At 42.1% G+C, this 22,177-nt stretch overlaps 1 protein-coding gene across 1 annotated transcript in view; it reads left to right on the forward strand.

Moving 5' to 3' along the window:
- The window catches only part of ITGB5 (integrin subunit beta 5), a 114,121-nt gene that overhangs the window by 50,903 nt on the left and 41,041 nt on the right, over window positions 1–22,177 (forward strand). The window contains exons 7-10 of the mRNA XM_054043937.1: window positions 1,034–1,129; window positions 2,925–3,014; window positions 8,922–9,056; window positions 17,454–17,883. Coding sequence (XP_053899912.1) covers window positions 1,034–1,129; window positions 2,925–3,014; window positions 8,922–9,056; window positions 17,454–17,883 — 751 coding nt within the window. The remainder of the gene's footprint in view (window positions 1–1,033; window positions 1,130–2,924; window positions 3,015–8,921; window positions 9,057–17,453; window positions 17,884–22,177) is intronic.

Here is a 22,177-nt window from a genome sequence, read left to right on the forward strand (position 1 = left end):
AAATATTAAATGATAATAGGCAAACTAACCTTTCTTTTTTCAGAAATTACAAGTGAGTCAGCAGAGGAGACTGCAGGTTACTTCCTGGGTGAATGAGTCCTTGTCTGCCGTGTAATTATCAAGTTGTTCTGCAGATCTACACTTTATTCTGCTGCTTACAAACTCTAATTATTGTTGCGTTCCTGAATGTACATAGAAGGTTCCCCACAATGAAGATCCTGCAAATGGTCTGTTGATGGTGTGCAGGGCCAGATAGAATCCCTCTCACTCCCCCACATCTGTGTGGGCTTTGCAGGTCTAAAGTGAAGACTCTGATGTTAATCTGCTTATTTTCTTGCCATTAGTCTAAGACACGAGGAGCAGACAATGGATTTCATCACTTTCAGGGCAAAATAATGTCAGATCTCTCTCTCTGCAGTAGATTTCCCATGACGACAACCCCAAATAATGGCCTCGTCTCCCTTTCTCAAAGATAGCAACTAATTTAAATCCATGCACTCACTGATGGCAAAGTAGAGTGAGGAGTTCAGTTTTTCAGATGGGTTGTTTGCTGTAGCTGATTTTGTTGGCACTTGAATGTGATGGGTGTGTAGGAAATACATATACAGAGAGAAGATGTCACTTTTCTGGCTATAACTACACAATAAGGACGCTGCATAACAATAAAACATGCTGCGTTTCCATAGGGAATTTTGCTACTCTAGTTAGAATAAAAATTCTAGGAGCTTTCCTCAACTCTATTCTTGCAATAGAAAAAAGACCTCCAGCGTGTGGTGATTTTTTGGAAATCACCATTAACTTTTGCAGAGAGCACATAACAAAGATACAGTGGAAAGGGGAGGTTGTTTTTTTATTATTATTTTATAGATCTTTATGTATGGAAAACAACCATTAGTATCTTGCATAGTTCAAAGGGATAAAGAATGTGAGTTCTTGCAGATGTGAATTTAGAGCTGTAAGAGTTGATTCCATTGTCAGTAAATTGCTTTTTGTTTCTGTGTCACAAATGAGTCTTTCTGATCTGTTTTCCTAGGATTATCCTTCCCTGGCACTTCTTGGGGAGAAACTGGCTGAAAACAACATTCACCTCATTTTTGCTGTGACAAAAGCTCATTATATCCTTTACAAGGTAAGCGCTGTTGAACCACCCAGCAGGGAGATGGGTTTTATGTGATCAAGAATTTATTGCGGGGGAAAGAGACGTTAGTGCCACTTGGAATAGTCTCCCTTCTTACATGAATAGAATGAAGCAGGCTGGTGTGGGAGGAAAGGAGGAACAACTCTGAATTAAATTGTGTGAGTGAGAGAGCATCTGATGCATGCTGTGCTGGAAACTGGAAAGCATGGAAATTCTTGCACAAGTTGAACTCACCCAGTTGTGTCTCTGCAGTTTTCCAGTTCATTTACAAAGTGTCGTTTCAGTGAAAAGCACGTAAGCTTCTTAAAGTAAATAGATAAACGTTTACGATCATGTGAATACCCAAAATAGACTCTGGCCTGATCTTGATTTTAGGAAAGTTGCCAATGATTCACCATCTGAGAGAGCAGACACCTGTTCATCCCACTGCTATTACTTAATCCCATTACCTAGGAACGCACCATGTTTCTGCCCAGCTGTATTTTTCCATCACTAAATCCAGAGCTTTGAAGCAAAAAATATTTTTCTCTGAGGGATTTCAAATAGTACCTGGGCTAAAACACCTGTAGAGTTTCTATTCTCAGTCTCAAGTATTTCTAGAAACACACCCAAACTGGGTGTGGGTCCCCGCCACAACTGCTGCCTTTTTTATTTTTATTTTTTAAAGAAGGAAATCATGCTGTTCATCATAAAAAATAAAGTGGAGAAGGGAAATGGTTGCATGGAAAGTGCTCTCATAAATGTTTGCATCCAGGTTTAAAAAAAAAAAAACACTTATCCCAGAAACTCATCCCTTGCACTAAAGCAAATGTTGGTAATTTCAAAATTATTCTAGTAACCCAATGGAGAGTTAAATGGCTTATTATCTCATTCTCCACACCCTTTTCAGTGCAAACTAGCATCCCCACCAGAGCGGTCTCTGATGGAATCCAAGGCTGGCTTCCTGTATGGCAGGAATTTGTGCTAAATTCTGCTGTCATTTACACAAGTGCAAATCCACTGGATCTTGCTCCATCTAATGGGTGTGAGTCTTGGTTGGTTGGGAGTAGGTTACTGATCGTTATTTGACCAGTTTCTTTGGCTATGGATTTCGATTAGCATTTTATGGACCCATAATGCTCCTATTTCCTTTGTCAAGCGCTCCAGATTAAAATTAAACTGTATCATGTACTCTAATTAATAGAGTCATAGATTCATAGACTCTAGGACTGGAAGGGACCTCGAGAGGTCATCGAGTCCAGTCCCCTGCCCGCATGGCAGGACCAAATATGGTCTAGACCATCCCTGATAGACATTTATCTAACCTACTCTTAAGTATCTCCAGAGATGGAGATTCCACAACCTCCCTAGGCTATTTATTCCAGTGTTTAACCACCCTGACAGTTAGGAACTTTTTCCTAATGTCCAACCTAGTTGCAATTTAAGCCCATTGCTTCTTGTTCTATCCTTAGAGGCTAAGGTGAACAAGTTTTCTCCCTCCTCCTTCTGACACCCTTTTAGATACCTGAAAACTGCTATCATGTCCCCTTTCAGTCTTCTCTTTTCCAAACTAAACAAACCCAATTCTTTCAGCCTTCCTTCATAGGTCATGTTCTCAAGACCTTTAATCATTCTTGTTGCTCTTCTCTGGACCCTTTCCAATTTCTCCACATCTTTCTTGAAAAGTCTGGGCAAAACAGTCTCCTCCATCCCATGCAAGCAACAATTGACGTTAATGGCTGCACAGGTGGAACTGAGAGCACACTCTATATTTCAGTCTGTGAATCTTTGTGTGTTTGTTTTTAAGAATTTTACAGCACTAATTCCCGGAACGACAGTGGAGATTTTACATCAAGACTCCAACAACATTATCCAGCTGATAGTCAAGGCATACAATGTAAGTTTCTTTTACTTAAACATTTCAACTGATGTGTAGTAAAAACTGAGTTCAGTTCAACTTGCTTATTCCTCCCTTGTGGTCTCCACCCACAATTGGTTTCTTCTGAACCGTCTCCTGCCTCCCACCCTGCAGGGATTGTGGTGTCTGGGTCAGACTCAGGATGAGGTTGTTTGTGCTGATTTCATGCCCTGTCTGTCTATCTTAGATACTTATGCAGTGCCCCTTACTATAGTATCTGATCCCCTTACAATCTTGAATGTATTTATCCTCTTAACACCCCTGTGAGACAGGGAACTGCTTTTATCCCCATTTTACAGATGGAGAACTGAGGCACAGTGGGACTAAGGGCTTGTCTAACCGAACATGGCAAGCTGGGCTGTGACTGTACTCCGCGCTAGCCTGCCATGCACTAACTCTCCGTGTTGACCCTGCGGACATGCATTAACACTTTGTCAATGCACTTTGATCTAATTCTAGTGCTCTTTGAAAAAGGACTAATCAAAGCTCATTAATGAACTGTTAACATGTGTCAGCAGGGTCAACATGGACAGCCAGTGCACGGCGAGCTAAAGTCCCAGCCTAGCTTGCCATGAAATAAATACTCATGTAGACAAGCCCTAAGGAACTTGTCTAAGGTCACACAGGAAGTCTATAGCAGAGCAGGAAATTGAATCTGGATCTCCTAAGTACCAAGCTAGCCTCCTAACTACTGGACCATGCTTCTCTCTTCCTGAGTATTGCTATCCCTAAATCAGAGCACCTTGATGGTGGTAAAGCCAGTGATATCTTAGCTAGTGTGTCTTTGTCAGGCCGCTCACTGTGGGTCTGATCCAGCTCTGTGACGCTCAGAGCATCCTAGTGCCAGAGGGCAAGGGGCTCCCTGGTATCCAGTAATGAGTTTCAGCTGGCCTGACCAATTCAGTGTGCCCCCACTCACTGTGGTTACAATTTGTATCTAAAAGATGTCATGTAACATGTCATTGGAAAACCAATATTTCCCTGATCATTAATATTCTTGTGTGACGTATGTATGTGGTGTGCAGGGCTTAAATTCTCAGAGTATTTCCCGGAGCCCCAGGGCTCAGGGCTTCAGCCCCGCAGCCCCCCTGAAACTGGCTCACGGCCCCCCAGAGGTTTGAAAATATTTACCAGAGCTCTGCTCCAGACAGCTCCAGCTGAATTTAAGCCCTGGCGGAGTGTATTAAGAGTTATGGATATATGCTGGAATGCTGACTAAACTGTGTATAAGCCAGGCATGTCAGGGGGAGTTGATAAACAGGTCTGCCCTAGACAAAGGAATGTGTATTTGCTTCTCTGACCAGCCCAGCTGTCAGGCAGAGCCGATGAGGATCCATTTAGTTATTAGGTAAACGAAACCTGTCAAGCTAACTAGTGGGGAGGAGATAGCATGGCATCTACACCTTGGTCTGGGTTTTACTTTTCAAAGAATACATTGCAAAGTTTTACTGGTCTGTAAAGAGATGGGGGAAGGGGGCCTGAACCTCAAGTGATGAGCAATTGAATCAACTGATTGTAGACAATATTGCTGTATTATAAAAGTATAACGAGTGAGGTGTTTTATGAATGCCTATGACACTCTGGTGATTAATGTCATTGTGAATTGTATGTATTAACACTACATAAGTAATTATGAGGAGTCCTTGTGGCACCTTAGAGACTAACACATTTATTTGGGCATAAGCTTTCGTGGGCTAAAACCTACTTCATCGGATGCATGGAGTGGAAAATACAGTAGCAGGTATATATACATAGTACATGAAAAGATGGAAGTTGCCTTACCAAGTGGGGGGGTCAGTCTAACGAGACAATTCAATTAACAGTAGAATACCCAGGGAGGAAAAATCACTTTTGTAATGGTAATGAGGGTGGCCCATTTCAAACAGTTGACAAGAAGGTGTGAGTAACAATAGGGGGAAATTAGTATGGGGAAATTAGTTTTTATAATGACCCATCCACTCCCAGTCTTTATTCAGGCCTAATTTGATGATGTCCAGTTTGCAAATTAATTCCAGTTCTGCAGTTTCACATTGGAGTCTGTTTTAGAAGTTTTTTTTGTTGAAGAATTGCCACTTTTAAGTCTGTTATTGAGTGACCAGGGAGATTGAAGTGTTCTCCAACTGGTTTTTGAATGTTATAATTCCTGATGTTAGATTTGTGTCCATTTATTCTTTTGCGTAGAGACTGTCTGATTTGGTGGCTGGCACATGATGGCATATATCACATTGGTAGATGTGCTGGTGAACACCCTGATGGTGTGGCTGATGTGGTTAGGTCCTATGATGGTGTCCCTTGAATAGATATGCAGACAGAGTTGGCACTGGGGTTTGTTGCAGGGTTTGGTTCCCGGGTTAGTATTTTTGATGTGTGGTGTGTAGTTGCTGGTGAGTATTTGCTTCAGGTTGAGGGGCTGTCTGTGAGCGAGGACTGGCCTGTCTCCCGAGGTCTGTGAGAGTGAGGGATCGTCCTTCAGGATAGGTTGTAGATCCCAGTAATTATGGATACTCATGGATGTTAGGCTTGTCAGTCTGTGCCCAAACAAAGGGGGAAATGGGTCTCTCCCAGACAGGAGGGAACATCACACCTGTCTCCTATGTAAATTAAGCTTCCTAGAATCAAAACCATGGAAGCCCCATGTGCGTACAGGGGGATGGGAAACCCACAGGAAGGGAAAAACAACATGAGGTCATCCTGCCTCTTGAAACAAGGTCATTGAACTTTGGAAGATATAAGCAGAGACAGAAGGCCATTTTGACATCTATCACTAGACAGACACAAGGGAACAGAGCTCTTGCAAGCTGAGAAAGATAAGTCCTTCAACCAAGAGGGGGTTGACATCTTTGGGAACTGAATATAGGTGAGAAATAGGCAAAGTTCTTTCAAGTAGGAAGACCAGGGAAGCCAGCATCTTGCACTTCTGTCCTAACTGAGGGAAAGTCAGCCATGGCTAGGAAGAAGGAAGATTAGTGAGATTTCCCTCAATTCTCTCTCCCTCTTTGGTGCTTCCCTGTTTATTTTCCATATCAGAATTTCTCACTGGGTTCCCACAACTGGATTCCCTCCACCTCTTGCTCTGCTTTTCCTACTCTCAATCTGGCGTCACACAATCCAGCTGTGTTCTTTCTGCCTTGCACGTCACTGCCAGCCATCACATCTGTCTGTTACCTTGATGAAGCATGAGGTGTAATAGAACTTGGCTGGCTCTTCTATAGCCATAGCAGTTATGTAGCGTTGCTGATTTAAAAAACAACAACATGCCTTTGTCAGTAAGCTGAACAGATACATGCTTGGAAAAATCGACAGTGTTAGGTTCTAGCCTTGTTTATGCTGCATGAACATCAATAGGAATTATACACATGATAGAATGTGACCCAATAGTAGCAGCAACAAGGCGCTATTTTTAGAGTCACTTTCCTAAACATCATGGTAAAGTCTAGCTGTATCTCAAACATGCTTCTACTGTTAGCCCTGATGGTTTTCACTTGGCAATCTCTTAGAAACCTTTGTTTTGCAGTCTCTCTTGTCTGATGAAGACTTTCCTTTGAAAAAGTTCTCAGATATATCCCATGAGGTTTCCCCAGTGCAACGATACATAGTAAAAGGGGGGATGGATGAAGGATCTCATAGAATCCTAGAAATAAGAGAAAAGACCCCCTAAGCTACCTTGTGAGCAGCACGGGGTTGTTCTCCCCAGTCTGCACTTCAGTGCTCTGTTCAGTCTGGTTTTAAATGAGTACACTGTTGAGAGTTCCCACCAGTCCCTTACGGGTATGTCTCCACTGCAAATAAAAGGTGTGTTCTTAACTCGATTTAGCTAACCCACATTAGCTAACTTGGGTTAAAATAGCCGTGCAGACAAGGCAACTCTGCATTTAACTGGGGTTAGTAGCTTGAGTTAGGAGCTCCAAGCTCCTTTATAGGCTTTAACTGGAACTGCTAACCCAAGTTAAAAACAGACTTGCCATATCTTCACTGCTCTTCTAACCCAAGTTAGCTAATCTAAGAACAGACTTTTTTTCTCCTCAGTGTGTAGACATATCCTCAGAGACGATCAGAGTCTAGTAGCTATGGGGGCACCATAGAGCGTATGCTTTTCCTGGCTTTTTGGGTACGTAAGATAGCACCAAGTGGTTAAATGATAGTTAGTAAAGGATGCTGGCGGGAGTATTCCAAGTGCTGATAGAAAAATGCCAAGACAGCTTTTCTCCAGCTCATTAAATAGACTCAGTCTTGATCAAGTGATAACTCAGTGTATTTACATTATTGATCGTTAGTCTCCCTTCTAGGATACAGCTGGCTGCTGAAATTTGCCCAGACCAGGAAGAGAGAGCACATTATTCTGACAGGTCAATGTTAATTCTTGTGAGATTAGTTTTAGGGGGAGTGGGTTGGCAGATGTGGGGGGAGTGCGTTTGAACTTTATAGAAACATACTGTGTTCAGACTCCAAGTAGTAGAACCTCTGCAGGGGCTGTAATGTGAACCCATGAACCTGACAGCACAATCCAGACTCCAGACAGGAAATAGTTTCCTGTATTACAACATAGATATGGGAAGTGAGGGTTTTTTGTCTTGGGTTGTTTAGATTTGCATGGTCTAAACCAGTTTTTTCCCTGATGTTTTCCAAAGTATTAGCCTTTTGCTAGCATTGCCTTTCAGTGTGAACACTGGGTTCATTAGCAGACTGATTGGACATGGTGTTAAGCCAGACTGGGTTGGAGAACCTACCAGAGCATTAGTAGAGCTGATCAAAAAAAAAAAAATGTATGCACTAAAATATACCTCCTTGACAAAATTTTTTGATTTAGATTTTTTCTGATCAGAAACAAACAAGAAACTTGGTTTCAAATTACTATTTCAAAATGAAATGAACAGTTTGGTTTCAGTTTGACTTAAAATGGGGAGAAAGGGCAGGAAGAAAAGTATAAGAGAGAGATGAGGAGCCCTCCGCCAACCCCTCAAAACTGAAAATGGAAAAGAAACTCAGTTCTTCAGTCTGAAATGTTCTGAAATGAAACAAAATGAAAATTTTCTTTTTAGTTCCCAACAAAAATTCCCATAGAAAACCTGACAACTTTCAACAGAAAAATTTCAAACCTTCCCTCTGAGAAATATTTTCTCTGGAAAACTGTTGGTTTTCTGACCAGCATTGTTAATCAGTGAGCTAATACAGTACAATTGCTGGCATGATAATTCTGACTTGGTAAAGTTTTCCACACCCTTTCCACAGATGTAAATGACGTCTCAGGGTGCAAGAGAGTGAAGAATCAGGCCCTGTATTTTCATAACAGTAATTTTATACAGGAGAATTATGAATGTTCAGGCAGATGCTGACCTTCTCCTCAGAGGTAGATAACAGAGCCCATTCATACTCTAGACCAGTTTTTCTTCCTGGCACAGAAATATCTGTTTTAAGATCTAGTTACACATCTCTGCCTTCCAGTCACATTGCGCACAAACAATCCTCAGGTATATTAGTCTGTGATTTGAATATGCAGCATTATGGACACATGCACAGTACTGTCCTTGATCCACCATAAAACCTCCAACTTTGGGATACGAGCCATGTTTTATTAGTCCTTTACTTTCCAATGGAGAAAATACCTTTTGTGACTGTTTGACGATGACTAGCCTTTCTGTGAAGGAGTGTGAATGGATAGCTGCCCACAATTCTAGCTGTGCTGGTCAAAAGCACACTGAGCTGATATAATGCTACTTACACAGGTGTCTGCACGCGTGGTTTTCTTTAAAAAAAATTATATATATAGATGCCCAGCCACACTGAGCACAGTGTAAGAACCTCAATAGACTAAGAAGAACCACATGCACAAGAAAGATTCCTGCTGATTTTAGTAATCTGATGGGTTTCTTTTCTGTTGATTTCTAGAGTATTCGGTCTAAAGTAGAACTGACCGTTTGGGACAATCCTGAGGATGTCAGCCTGACCTTCACAGCTACGTGCCAAGACGGTTTGTTGTACCCTGGACTCAGGAAGTGTGCAGATCTCCAAATCGGAGACACAGTAAGTTTGATTTTTGCATCTCCATTAGATGGGTTGTTGGGATACTCTGTGATCTTGTGGGAGTCACTTCACTCTTCTTTGCCTAATGTTGCCCTCTATTAAGTGGATAATAATACTTGCCTTCCTCCTTTGGGCAACATATTAAGGCCTAGTTAATGTTGAAATCCTGTGATGACAGTACCACAAAAGTGCTAAGAGATGGTGGCTTTGTGAGAAGTAAATCAATTCAAGGTCAGCTCTAACCTTGGAATGGGGGAAAACAGGCATCTTGTTTTCCATCACATGCATGGAGTTTTCTTGAGCATTTTATGGACTGTGAAAGGCAGGATTAGACTCTGATCCCAGGCATCTGTGTCATCTTCTTACCTTTTATTTCCTCAAATCTCTCTATCTCTTAGGTATTACAAATTTTATTGCGATCATATCTGAGATCCTTAGTCTTCTGTCTCTCCCAAAACGCACTCACCTACCAGTATTCCTTTTCAATGACCTTCTGCAGTATTTCAAAAAGTGAGAAGCGTACAAAAAGCTACTCATGCGTGGATGGCACTTTTATGTCATTTGGTGAATCTGAGATATAACTCAAGATGACATGTAGGGTAAAAACACAGCTTGCCCCTAAATGCTAACATTATCCCATATTGGAATCTGTTGTGCGCTAATTAATAAATAGGAAAGTTTAGCTCTGCTTGTCTTAAAGTTGCACGTTTGTAAGATAAATGAGTTGATCAACTATGTCAATATTTTCAGGACATTTAGGGAAATGTTGCAACATGATAAATTACTAGAAAAGACAAAGGATTAAACTTTTGGGCCAAAATCAGGATAAGATCAGGAAGATGGTTTTGTTTTCAGCTTTCAGTTCTCCTAGGAGGATTTAGTGGTTGGGTCTTTGGTCTTTTTCTTTCCTATTGAGAATCCCCTGGGTGGACAGTAAGGCCTGCAGCATGGCATCTCCTGAGGAAATGATTGTCCTCTGGTAGCGAGAGATTGTTCTTGGATTCTTTCCAAGAATGACTTGACAGAAGAAGGAGCAATGGTCTCAAGTTGCAGTGGGGGATATTAGGTGGGATATAAGGTGGGATATTAGGAAACACTATTTCACTAGGAGGGTGGTGAAGCACTGGAATGGGTTACCTAGGGAGGTGGTGGAATCTCCATCCTTAGAGGTTAAGGCCTGGCTTTACCAAGCCCTGGCTGGGATGATTTAGTTGGCGTTGGTCCTGCTTTGAGCAGGGGCTTGGGCTAGATGACCTCCTGAGGTCTCTTCTAACCCTAATCTTCTGTGATTCTGTGATACTGTTTGGACATGATAGACTCAGTACCGTGCTACACAAATTTCAAGGGATAAACAGCCCTTAAGACATGTGTTGTCTTGGACTCGCTACTCTATATTAGTCTATTTCTATCTTGCATGCAAAACAGAAGGCTGAACTTCAGACAGCCAGATTGTCAGTGGGTATAAATCATCATGGAGCCACTGAAGGCAATGGAGCCAGGCCAGCTTACACTAGCAGAAAATCTTGGTCTCAGTGATATGTTTGTTGCACTGATGCATGGAGTAGCTGAATGCCATTACTCTATTTTCCTTATTTTAGAATTACAGATTTTTCCTGAGGTTAAGAGTAAATCAGTGCTTGGAATGTTAAAATGCTTTGAAACAGGAATGATGTTACAAAAAATAAGAATCTTGGGGACTTGGACTGTTAATGAAAAGGATGGTTTTAGCATTTCTAGCTTATTTTCCTGTTTTTTTAATCAATGGGCAAAATTCATCTGTGATTCAACTCCACCAATATCAGCTGAGTTACACTGAGATGGATTTAGCCCATTGTGACTAAAATCTGTGTAGTCAAACTCGGACTGGGGCTGGCATTTCTGTTATAAGAACGGGGTAGTGAGGGATGGGGAGGTACAAAGAATATTCCCTCTTTAATTTGAAGCTGCATATGAGACCCAACACTGTCAAAACATAGCAAAGGGCAGAAACAAGTTGTTCCATTTGTTGGAGTTGTTTTTTTGTTTTGCCAATTATTTTTGTGAAAAGGTCACATACCATCTTTGTACCAATCTCCAGCCATTCCCTTTTGTGTTAGCCAGCTAAAGAAGTTGGCATGGAGCTGCTGCCACCCAGCCCATGACAGTTGGCACATTATTGAGTCTGGGAAAGGCAAAAGAGGACCCCTGGAAAGACCTCTTGAGGCATTTTAAGCATCTTGAGACATGGGCCTTTTCAAACCCAGTGGCTTTCTGGGGAAATGAAAAACTGATCAATAGTCTCGTCTTCCTGGGTAGGGAGCTACCCAGGAAGACAACTATTCGGACTGTGGTAGTTAGAGATGGGATAATCAGATAATCTAATCCATCCTCTAGCAAAGATAGAGCTAAGGATAGAGCTCCCAGTGTATCATCTGATACTACGCTTGATCACGCTCACTTCGGTTTGTCACATACATTAAGGTCCCTTCAGCTGCCATCTCCTCCCCAGAGTACTCTGCAGAAAGCATTTTGCATTATGGGTTATGACTTGTTGGATAAGTGCAGGAAGGTAAAAGGAAAGTAATAACACTCAACTTGCTGAGACTTAGTGAGTGACAGAGTTCCAAACATTAGGGGACGCAGCTTTCAGTGGTGTGTGGGATTCCTTTTTTTGCCATTTACAGGATTTTCTGGCACCTGCTTTTAGAGCAGCATGTTAGAATGGTAACACCAGGCTTCTGTGCAAGGACGTACATTTGGGTCTGAAAGTGACATACTTCACAGCAAAGTACAGTTGGGAGGCAGGAAGGGGTCTTCTGAATCATCAAGTTTTCCTCTGTTCATCCCTCCACCTTCTGATACTCTCCAGCTACACACTGTGGCCTTCTGTCTTCCCACTGCTCCTGTTTTACTGTTTCTTTTATCTCCTGTTGTCCCTTGCCACAGAACTCTCTCCTTGTCTGCATCCAACAACCGCCCTCTGTCATCTCCTTGAAACCCTCCATAAAGCCCACTCCTTCAAGCAATCCTTCCTCCTCCTCCTCAATAATCTTCATACCCTCCCTTTCTTGAACTGCTGCCCTGTGTCTTGTTTTGGATTTATCTTGTAAACTCTTAAAGGCAGGAAAATCCTCTGAAGCATACATTTGTATATGTTTGCAGTGTGCCAGGGTCTGTTTTATGGTGCCACTACTAAGGTTGCTCTGTCTTGGCACAGGGGTTGGCAATCTTAATGCAATGCACTGGCTAATTCCTGTAAGCAGTCTAGTGGTGTATAAGTAGTGAATAACTGTCCGTTTCCAGCTGAGTGTGACTCTCTAGGGAGATGGTCAGGGTTGCTCCATGTATCAGCCATAAGTTGTGGACATGGTCTCTCTTCCCCGCGGATTGAGTGCACAACCTCTCTGCAGAGATGCTAGCCCTTGCTGGCCCAGGAAGTGAGAGAGAAACTAGGAGAAAGCTTCACAATTTTGGGGATAAGTTACAAACGGCAGGCAACACAGCATGAGCATTTCCTACCCCGGACAGAGAGTCAGGCAGATTAGTAATGAGAAGCCCCCCTGACGTGAACAGAGCACTAATGGGTCTGCTGTAAGGCACAATTCTCTGCTGGCATGGGGGGGATTGGATATAAGCTGGTAGGTCTCTGCCACCTTTAATTTTCATGCTTCTCTGCCTTCTCTCAATGACCCATTAGTGCTGTAAAGTTTGCCTCTCTGCAGAAAACTTGAAAGGGAACAACTGTCTTTGTAGCAGTGGAATTTCCCTCAATTCATGTTTGGGGCTACATCCTGCCCCAGTTAAAGTCAATGGTAAAATTCCCATTGACCTCAAAGGCAGCAGGATCTGGTTCTTAAAGCTGTAGGGAAACTTTCTTAAAAGAGGATAACGCTGGTATTGGGGTCCTAATCTGCTGTGGTTTAATCCTAGAAGCACTGGTGTCAATCCATGTAATCCTGCTAGCTTTTCACTGATCCCTTTAGCTCAGTCTCTCTGATCTGATTTCCTCTGTAATTTAGCATTTTTTCTATTCTCTGTAATCATTACAGGTCTTGGAAACCACCCCCGATCCCCTTTTTCCAAAGAAGGGACAGTATTGCTGCTGTTTCCATTAGGTGGAACTGGGTGCTGAAATTCCATTTTGCATGTTGCCGTTTGGCAAATAAAAACAGAACAGAGCACATGTATTCCAATAGCAGCGAGAACTCAAGGTGACTCTTTAAAGGAGAAGGACCTTTTTTTCCCCTCTGTTTTTGTTTTGTGTCTTCAAAATAAACCCAAGAGACTGTAGTAGATAAGAGAAGGGTTTATTCAGAGGCCTGGATTGAAAATACTTTGTACTAACATAATGCCTTCCATGCAAAGATCTCAAAGTATTTTTTCCTCACCTGCTTGCATCCATCTGGACTGCGAGATGTGAAGCAGCACTCTGTGTTTGTTAGTAACAATAGCAGCTCCCTGCAGCCTATAAAAGGGCAAGACTTCTTCAGTCTTCATAATCCAAGTCATTGGCTGTAAGGTTTTCTTGGTTCTCAAGGAGAAAATCCCTCGCATTGACTGCAGCATCACAGAATGAATCGGGATGCTGAGGTGCTACATATATAATTAGAGAGAGAGAGAAACAAATTATAATAGAAGTATACATCTAAATACCAGTAACATTGTGGAGACTTTGATAAAATTGTAGGACCGATTTCTCAAAACCTCAGGAGTTTGGGCCATATGATGCTGGCTAAATTTGCATATACAGCTATCATGTTTCCATGTGCAAATCAGGAATTTGTGTTCACAACTGACCTGTTATACCCAATTTCCATATGCAGTTGTGGACATTATAAATACAAATTAATTATGAATCTGTGCAGTTTTGACTCCAACCCTGGATTCCTGAATATTTGTTAACCTTTGTCAGATTGTTACATTGATTCTTTAAATAGAATAGAATGGCTGCTCCAGTTAAAACTCCTTCCCACTTCACAGAAACCAGAGTGAGCAATAATGAAGAAAATTACCACTAACTGCTGGTGACTTTAATATTATTGCAAATCTTCTCTCTTATACTTGTGGCTTCTTTTAGAAGGAACTGTCCACAAAAAATAAACATTTTGGTTAGTGGGTGACGTTTCTTGTATCTAAATGCAGGATAAACAGGTGAAGTTAGAGCTGGCCTCGGTTCAGATTTAAAATTGCGTTGTTACAAACAGTAATGCAAACAAGATATTTAAACCGCATGTTGCTTCCCAGGGACACCTGTATACTTCTCCAGAGACTGAAACACTCCGCAGTTAGGCTTTAGCTTATTTTTTTGGCAATGCAATACATGCTAATGTGGTGTAGCTATTTGTCGTCCCCCAAACATGTGGAGAGTTTTTAAAATAAAAATAGACATTACTGTGGGGATCTATATTGTGCAGCGTGCTAAGATTAAATTTCTGCTTTATCCCTGTGCTCCTTTCACCTGGATCATACGATATGTTTAACCTCCCTCACCAAGCTAGAATGACGTTTATGGTATTTCAGGATGCAAGAACCCAGAGGACTTTGGCAATAGCACAATTCTCAGCTCCAGGTGTTCTCACTAAACTCTTTAAAACTGAAACCTGCAATACGGTTTCAAAGGCATAAAAACAAACATCTTTTCTACCTCCACTGGAATGAAACCCAAAGTGCAGATCTGCCTGACAAAGGAACTATCTACAAACCGCACCTTCTTGCTCAACAAATCTGGCCCCTGTGTGAATTCAGAACCGCTTACTTCAGGACAAAAATAGGTTTGTGCCCCTATTAGCTGTGTTCACCCTACAATACCATGAGAGAGTGAGCGCTTGAGTCTGTTCTGGCTCAGGCTCCAGCAAAAGAATTGTTCACTAGGATCCCACTGCAGGGCCAGATTCTGCCATGTGTTACACCTGCGAGGCCACAGTGAAGGCAGTGGGATTGAATAGGTGTAAGAGTGGTATCTTTATTACTGGTGATGATGAAGAACATGAGAACATAGGACTGGAAGGGACCTCCTAGGTCATTGAGTTCAGACCCCTGCTGTGGAAGGCAATCCTGTCATATAATCCCATTCATACATTTATAAAGATCCATCTTAAAACTGGTTAGATGAACAAGCCAGAAAGATCCCACCTGGACTTTCAGATCCTATATCAGGGGTCATCAACCTTTCAGAAGTGGTGTGCCAAGTCTTCATTTATTCACTCTAATTTAAGGTTTCACGTGCCAGTCATACATTTTAACGTTTTTAGAAGGTCTCTTTCTATAAGTCTATAAGATATAACTCAACTATTGTTGTATGTAAAGTAAATAAGGTTTTCAAAATGTTTAAGAAGCTTCATTTAAAATTAAATTAAAATGCAGACCCCCCCGGACCGGTGGCCAAAACCTGGGCAGTGTGAGTGCCACTGAAAATCAGCTCACACGCTGCCTGTGGCACGCGTGAGATAGGTTGCCTACCCCTGTCCTATATTATGTTTCAGGGCTGGAAATTAGAAAAACAAAACAAACCCTCTTTTGAGCACATTGGACACAGAATCACTCAGACAATAAACAGGACCATTCAAAGCCAATTTTTATCCTCTGTCTTCAGATAGAATCATAGAACTGTAGGACTGGAAGGGAACTTGAGAGGTCATCTAGTCCAGTCCCCTGCACTCACGGCAGGACTAAGTATGATCATATCTAGACCATCTCTGACAGGCATTTGTGTATCCTGCTCTTAAAAATCTCTAATGACAGAGATTCCACAACCTCCCCTAGGCAATTTATTCCAGTGCTTAACCTGACAGTTAGGAAGTTTTTCCTAATGTCCAACCTAAACTGTCCTTTCTGCAAGTTAAGCCCATTGCTTCTTGTCCTATCCTCAGAGGTTAAGGAGAACAATTTTTCTCCCTCCTCCTTGTAACGAACTTTTATGTTCTTGAAAACTGTTATCATGTCCCCTCTCAGTTTTCTCTTCTCCACACTAAACAAACCCAATTTTTTCAATCTTCCCTCATAGGTCATGTTTTCTAGACCGTTAATCATTTTTGTTGCTCTTCTCTGGACTTTCTCTAATTTGTCCACATCTTTCCTGAAATGTGGTGCCCAGAATTGGACACAATACTCCAGCTGAGGAGTAATCAGCACGGAGTAGAGCGGAAGAATTACTTCTCGTGTCTTGCTTACAACACTCCTGCTAATACATCCCAGAAGGATGTTCGCTTTTTTTTGCAGCAGTGTTACACTGTTGTCTCATATTTAGCTTGTGATCCACTATGTCCCCCAGATCCCTTTACACGGTATTCCTTCCTAGGCAGTCATTTCCCATGTTGTATGTGTACAACTGATTGTTCCGTCCTAAATACAGTACTTTGCATTTGTCCTTATTTAATTTCATCCTATTTATTTCAGACCATTTCTCCAGTTTGTCCAGATCATTTTGAATTTTAATCCTATTCTCCAAAGCACTTGCAACCCCTCCAAGCTTGGTATCGTCCGCAAACTTTATAAGTGTACTCTGTATGCCATTATCTAAATCATTGATGAAAATATTGAACAGAATTGGATCCAGAACTGATTGCTGCAGGACCCCACCTCATATGCCCTTCCGGCTTGACTGTGAACCACTGATAACTACTCTCTGGGAATGGTTTTCCAACCAGTTATGCACCCACCTTATAGTAGCTCCATCTAGGTTGTATTTTCCAAATTTGTTTATGAGATCATGCGAGACCATATCAAAAGCCTTACTCAAGTCAAGATATACCACATCAACCACTTCCCCCCCATTCACAAGGCTTGTTACCCTGTCAAAGAAAGCTATTAGTATTAGGTTGGTTTGACACAATTTGTTCTTGACAAATCCCTGCTGACTGTTATTCATCATCTTCTTATCTTCTAGATGTTTGCAAATTGATTGCTTAATTATTTGCACCATTATCTTTCATGGTACTGAAGTTAAGCTGACTGGTCTGTAATTCCCCAGGTTGTCCTTATTTCAAGTAGAATCTTGCTTTTAAGTTCTGAAAAGTTTTTTGAATTCTAGAACCCATGAAATTCTTAGTCTCTTTATTTGTTAATTATTTGTATTACAATAGCATCTAGAGGCCTCAATTAACGCCAAGGCTCCTCTGCACTAGGCAGTGTACATACACATGGGAAAAGACAGTCCCTGCCTTGAAAAGTGTACAGTCGAACTAGACAAGAGCACCAAAGAGTTGGAAAGGGAAACAGTGGAGAGGTGATTTGCCCAAGGTTGCACGGCAGAGCTGGGACCCCAGGTCTCAAGTATTTCAAGCCACTACCCCTCCCACTGGACCATGCTGCTGTTTGATGTTTCAAAAGCTACAATTTAAGCTCCCCATTCATTCTTTTATTTATTTATTTATTTATTTATTTATTTATTTTGTTAAATGTCTCAATATTCCTCTTTAGGTTTCCTTTGAGGTGTCTGTCGAAGCTCGGAGCTGCCCTGCCGAGAACACCTCGCACACTTTCACCATAAAGCCAGCTGGGTTCCGGGACACTCTGGAGGTGGAGGTTGCTTACAACTGCACTTGTGGATGTACGAAGCAGATGGAACGGAACAGCAGCAAGTGCAGTGGGAATGGGACTTACACATGTGGATTATGTGAATGTGACTCAGGCTATTTGGGATCCAAGTGTGAATGTGAAGAGGGAGAGAGCGGGAACATGTATCAGAACATGTGCCGGGAGGCTGAAGGCAAACCTGTCTGCAGTGGCAGGGGGGAATGCAGCTGCAACCAGTGCATCTGCTACAAGAGTGAGTTTGGAAGGATCTACGGGTTGTTCTGTGAGTGCAATGACTTCTCCTGTGCCAGATACAAGGGTGTCCTCTGTTCAGGTGAGTGTGCATCCCTCTCTGCACTTATTCTCATTCAAAAGCTGTTACCATCTACTGAATCTCCTGTGATTGATTGGCTGAGAAATGATTTTAGATCACCCCAGCATGCTTCGTAGGCTGGTACTTGCAAATTGCCATGTGTACTTTCCATGTTGAGATTTGTGCTCTTTCTTCTACACAGGATTGACAATTTCCCAGGAAAAACTAGTTTAGGACAGGGTGCAGGTAAATACCGGCTTAAACCCAGTTTAAACTGGAAAAAATAATTGCATCACTGTTCAGCAAGCATAGAATGAATCTTTTCAAACTTTGGATATACACCGCTACCTCAATATAATGCCACCCGATATAACACAAATTTGGATATAACGCGGTAAAGCAGTGCTCCGGGGGGGCGGGGCTGCGCACTCTGGTGGATCAAAGCAAGTTCAATATAACACAGTTTCACCTATAATGCGGTAAGATTTTTTGGCTCCCGAGGACAGCGTTATATCGAGGTAGAGGTGTAGTCATTCAGAACTGAGGCATTAACTCGGTCTGTCAACTACCTCAAAATTGGTCTCTTGCTACAGAATGCTGCATGGCCAAGTGGCCCTGGACTGATAGGGCCATTAAGCATGCCTCTTATTGCTTAATGCTTCAAGCCTACAACTCTGCATTATTGTCCATTTCATATCATCGAATGTTTTTGACTTTCACCTATATAATTATGAAAACCGAGATATGAGTCATGACATATATAACTTCCTTGAGAAAATACCAAACCAAAATGTATACAGACATTCAGTATTATAATTACATATATTAGTATTCTGCAGTTTTACTTTTTGTTTGGACTGCCCTAAATTAATCTCTGAACCTACTGTCGTATGTAATTTGAATATGTAACTGTCGTATGTAACCACAATTTGAATATGTAACTAAAACTAAGTGTAAGGTGGTGTGTATTAACAAAACCGTTTTTAAAATAGAAGCTGTCTTAAACTGGGACTAAGTACCGTAGTTTTTCTGGGGCAGTATAAACCATTGTTTTAGCTGGTAAAAATGACCTCTGGTAAATATCATGCCATCTCTGCTTCTAGGTTTGTTTAAAAAATGAGATCTAGAAAGAAACTCTCACTGTGATAATGAATAGAATGTATGTTGTCTATAAGAACTGGGCTTTCATTGGCACTGGCAAAGAGGGTAGAACGAACTGTACTCTCCAAATTGGGACTTTCTCCAAGATCCCTGGGGAATCAGAGGTCTGGGTTGGTTGAGTTGGGTTGGTTTTGATTGGCCATCTGTTGTTGGTTTTGCATCTTTGATTAGCTGAGCCTTTCCCTTATTAGTCCAGAGGGTTAGCAGAAGCCATTTTGACTTCCTCTCCTGCACAGCCTTTTGTCTTTGAAATGCTCTGTCCCCTTTATGACTGCAATCAGCAATTGCTTCTATTCTGTACATGTCTACACACGGTTCTTGCAGACAGTGAATCACACCTGGTGTGAGAGGTTCAGTTAGGCACAGGGTGAGAGATCTCACCTCCCTGAGAGCCTGGCTTCTCTCATCTCTTCCTGTCTCTCTTTTCATTGTCCTTAGCTGAGGAGCTTGAATCAGCCTGCTAATTCTATCCTCAGCTGGGCCAAATGAGGACCTTGCACAGTGCACAGAGTGTTGAGTCAGCCTTAGGCTACTCTCACCCTGTCACAGAAACATTCTGCGTATAGACCTTTGCTCTCATTCTGGAATTCTTTAGTTAAGACCCTTTGCAGGGTGAAGCAGAAGCAGCTCATATGAATCTCTCTGTGTATTGTTGTTAACTTTATGATTTTTTAAAAACCGGTACGACTTCATGCCACTCAGCTGACTACTGACTACAATGTGTACGATGGCATCTTCATCCTAAAGGAGCCCCCAGGACTTCACAAACTGTATCATATACAATTGGGGGCCTGGCATCCTCCACTGAAATGCAGCTACCTCTGGATCAGAACACAGCTGCTATTGAATAGAACAAAACAACGCAAAGAGAATCACTTATTCCCCCGAGTATCCTGCCTCAGGGATCTTGCCAGCTGCAACGGGGAAGATGAATACAGTAGCCAATCAAAACTGAAGTGGGAGTTTTAAACAGGAAGAATACAATTGTCCAAACAGAAGAGTCTTGCCAATTCTCATGGTTTTGTCATGAGACTCATGATAATTATTGTTTTCCTTAAAGCTCCAGCTCCTGGAGTCAAGTAGGTATGTGCTGATTTGAGCCTTTAGTCTTTAAAAAAAAAAAAAAGTGCCCTCATGGCTGTAGCAAAAGCTTCAAAATGTGACTCCAGTCCATCCTAAAGACTCAAAAAGTGAAAGGTAAATAAAAAGAACACCAAATCTATTATTTTACACAATCTCATGATTTTAAAGCCACCCTCGTGATTTTTGGTGAGCCTGACTCATGATTTTTGAACGTTTGGGGTTAGCAATACTGCAGAGAAGCTGGTCAGGACACTGTAGCTCATGTTCTTTTCCTGCCCCCCTCCCCCCCCCCCCCCAAAAAAAGTCGTGTGTGGAGGGGCCTTGGTTCTAAAAGGTAGCACCTTCATTAGCATACACTGTCTATACACCATAGAATCATGTTCGGGCTTTTCTCCATTAATGATGTATGTTCCAATCACCAGCACCACATTAAGCCTATAATGCAAAGTATTACCATACTTTATTTATTTGTAGGCTATGCTAATGCTATTCTGGGTCTTCTCCAGTGCACAGAACTTCCCTGATCTTGCTCAGCTGTAGAGCCAGGACTCCTTTGCTAAACTAAACTAGCTAGCAATAATGTCTTTACGCTGCTGTTTTTGACTAAGGTTGCTATTTAAAGGCTGAGTGGGAAGTGTATAGTCTCTTGGGCAGCTTTCTCAGATCGGAGCGTGAAAGCTGGCTTTGAGTTTTTCCGTGTGGTGTCTTACTTATTCCTGTGGCAGGATCCAATACTATTGGCAGGCTAAGAATATGCAAGGCACGCAGCTTATGTTGCGGTTTGCAAATAAATTTGGTGCCTCTAAAATGGACTCTGCCCCATATTCTGCTCAGTCACCTTTGGGAATCTTGGTTTTGTTGGGTTTTTAACTCACATACCAATACCTTTGTATGTCTAACCACTGAATTGTCGGAATAGCTCAGCACTTTACTCTGGTCAGACCATGACTGTTGTTTGGATCTTTTAGCAATTTGTTGAATTGGAGAACATGCAGTATAGTGTTAGACTCAAAGAACTCTATCTATGTAGTTTAGGAAAGAAAAGGGCAAGGCAATGGTTCCCAAACTTTTTACTAAGGTGACCCACCCATTGCATTTTTCATTTTGGGGGGACCCACCATTACCTATATATTGTGCATGTGTGTGTAACTACCATTTTTTATTTATTTTTATTCTAACACCAAATTAAAAAAGAAAAACACAAAATTATGTGCTTTTCACGGTGCTGGCACTCCAGCCCAAGTCCTCTGCTCAGTTCCCTCCAGCGCCCTTGTTCTCACTTTCCCAGCCCCTGTGAATAGAGAGCTCTGATGCCTGCTGCTCCCCGGTAGTTTGAGGTCATCCCTCCTTTAAGTGAGAGTGGAAGACAGGCTACAACAAAACACCAGAAAACACAGAGCCTCCGGGCTCTCTCTGTCCTGGAGAGAATTAGCCAGTCAAAGATCCTTTCATGTTTGAGAGGCCTAACTGAAACCCGGCTCCCCACTCCAGGCCTTGCGACCTACCACACAGGGTCTCAGCACCACTCAGGATTGGCCCAGCTGCCTCTCTGTCATAATGAAGGGGTGGCTGGGCCAAACCTGAGTAGAGCTGCAACGTGCCAGGTCGCAACACCATTCACTCACATTTGGCCCGACCACTCCTCCATCATGATGGAAGGGCAGCTGGGTCAATACCCTTTCCCCCAAGCGGCCCTGGTGGGCAGGAGCGCTCCCGGAGCATGCACAGTGTGAAAGTGACATGGGGGGGTCAGTGACAGGTGATTTGCCTAGATATTTACTGCAACCCACTGGTGGGTTAGGACCCACCGTTTGGGAAACACTGGGTTAACTGGAGACTCGGTTACAGTCTGTAAATACCTACCTGAGGAACAAATATTTAATAATGGGCTCTTTAGTCTAGCAGACAAAGTTATAACAAGATCCAATGGCAAGAAGTTGAAGCCAGACAAATTCAGACTGGAAATAAGGCGTACATTTTTAACAGTAAGGGGATTAACCAAGGGAAAAATTTACCACGGGCTGTGGTGAATTTTCCATTACTGGCAATTCTTAAATTAAGAATGGATGTT

This window comes from Malaclemys terrapin, chromosome 11 (genome assembly GCF_027887155.1).
Source record: "Malaclemys terrapin pileata isolate rMalTer1 chromosome 11, rMalTer1.hap1, whole genome shotgun sequence".
NCBI lineage: Eukaryota > Metazoa > Chordata > Testudines > Emydidae > Malaclemys > Malaclemys terrapin.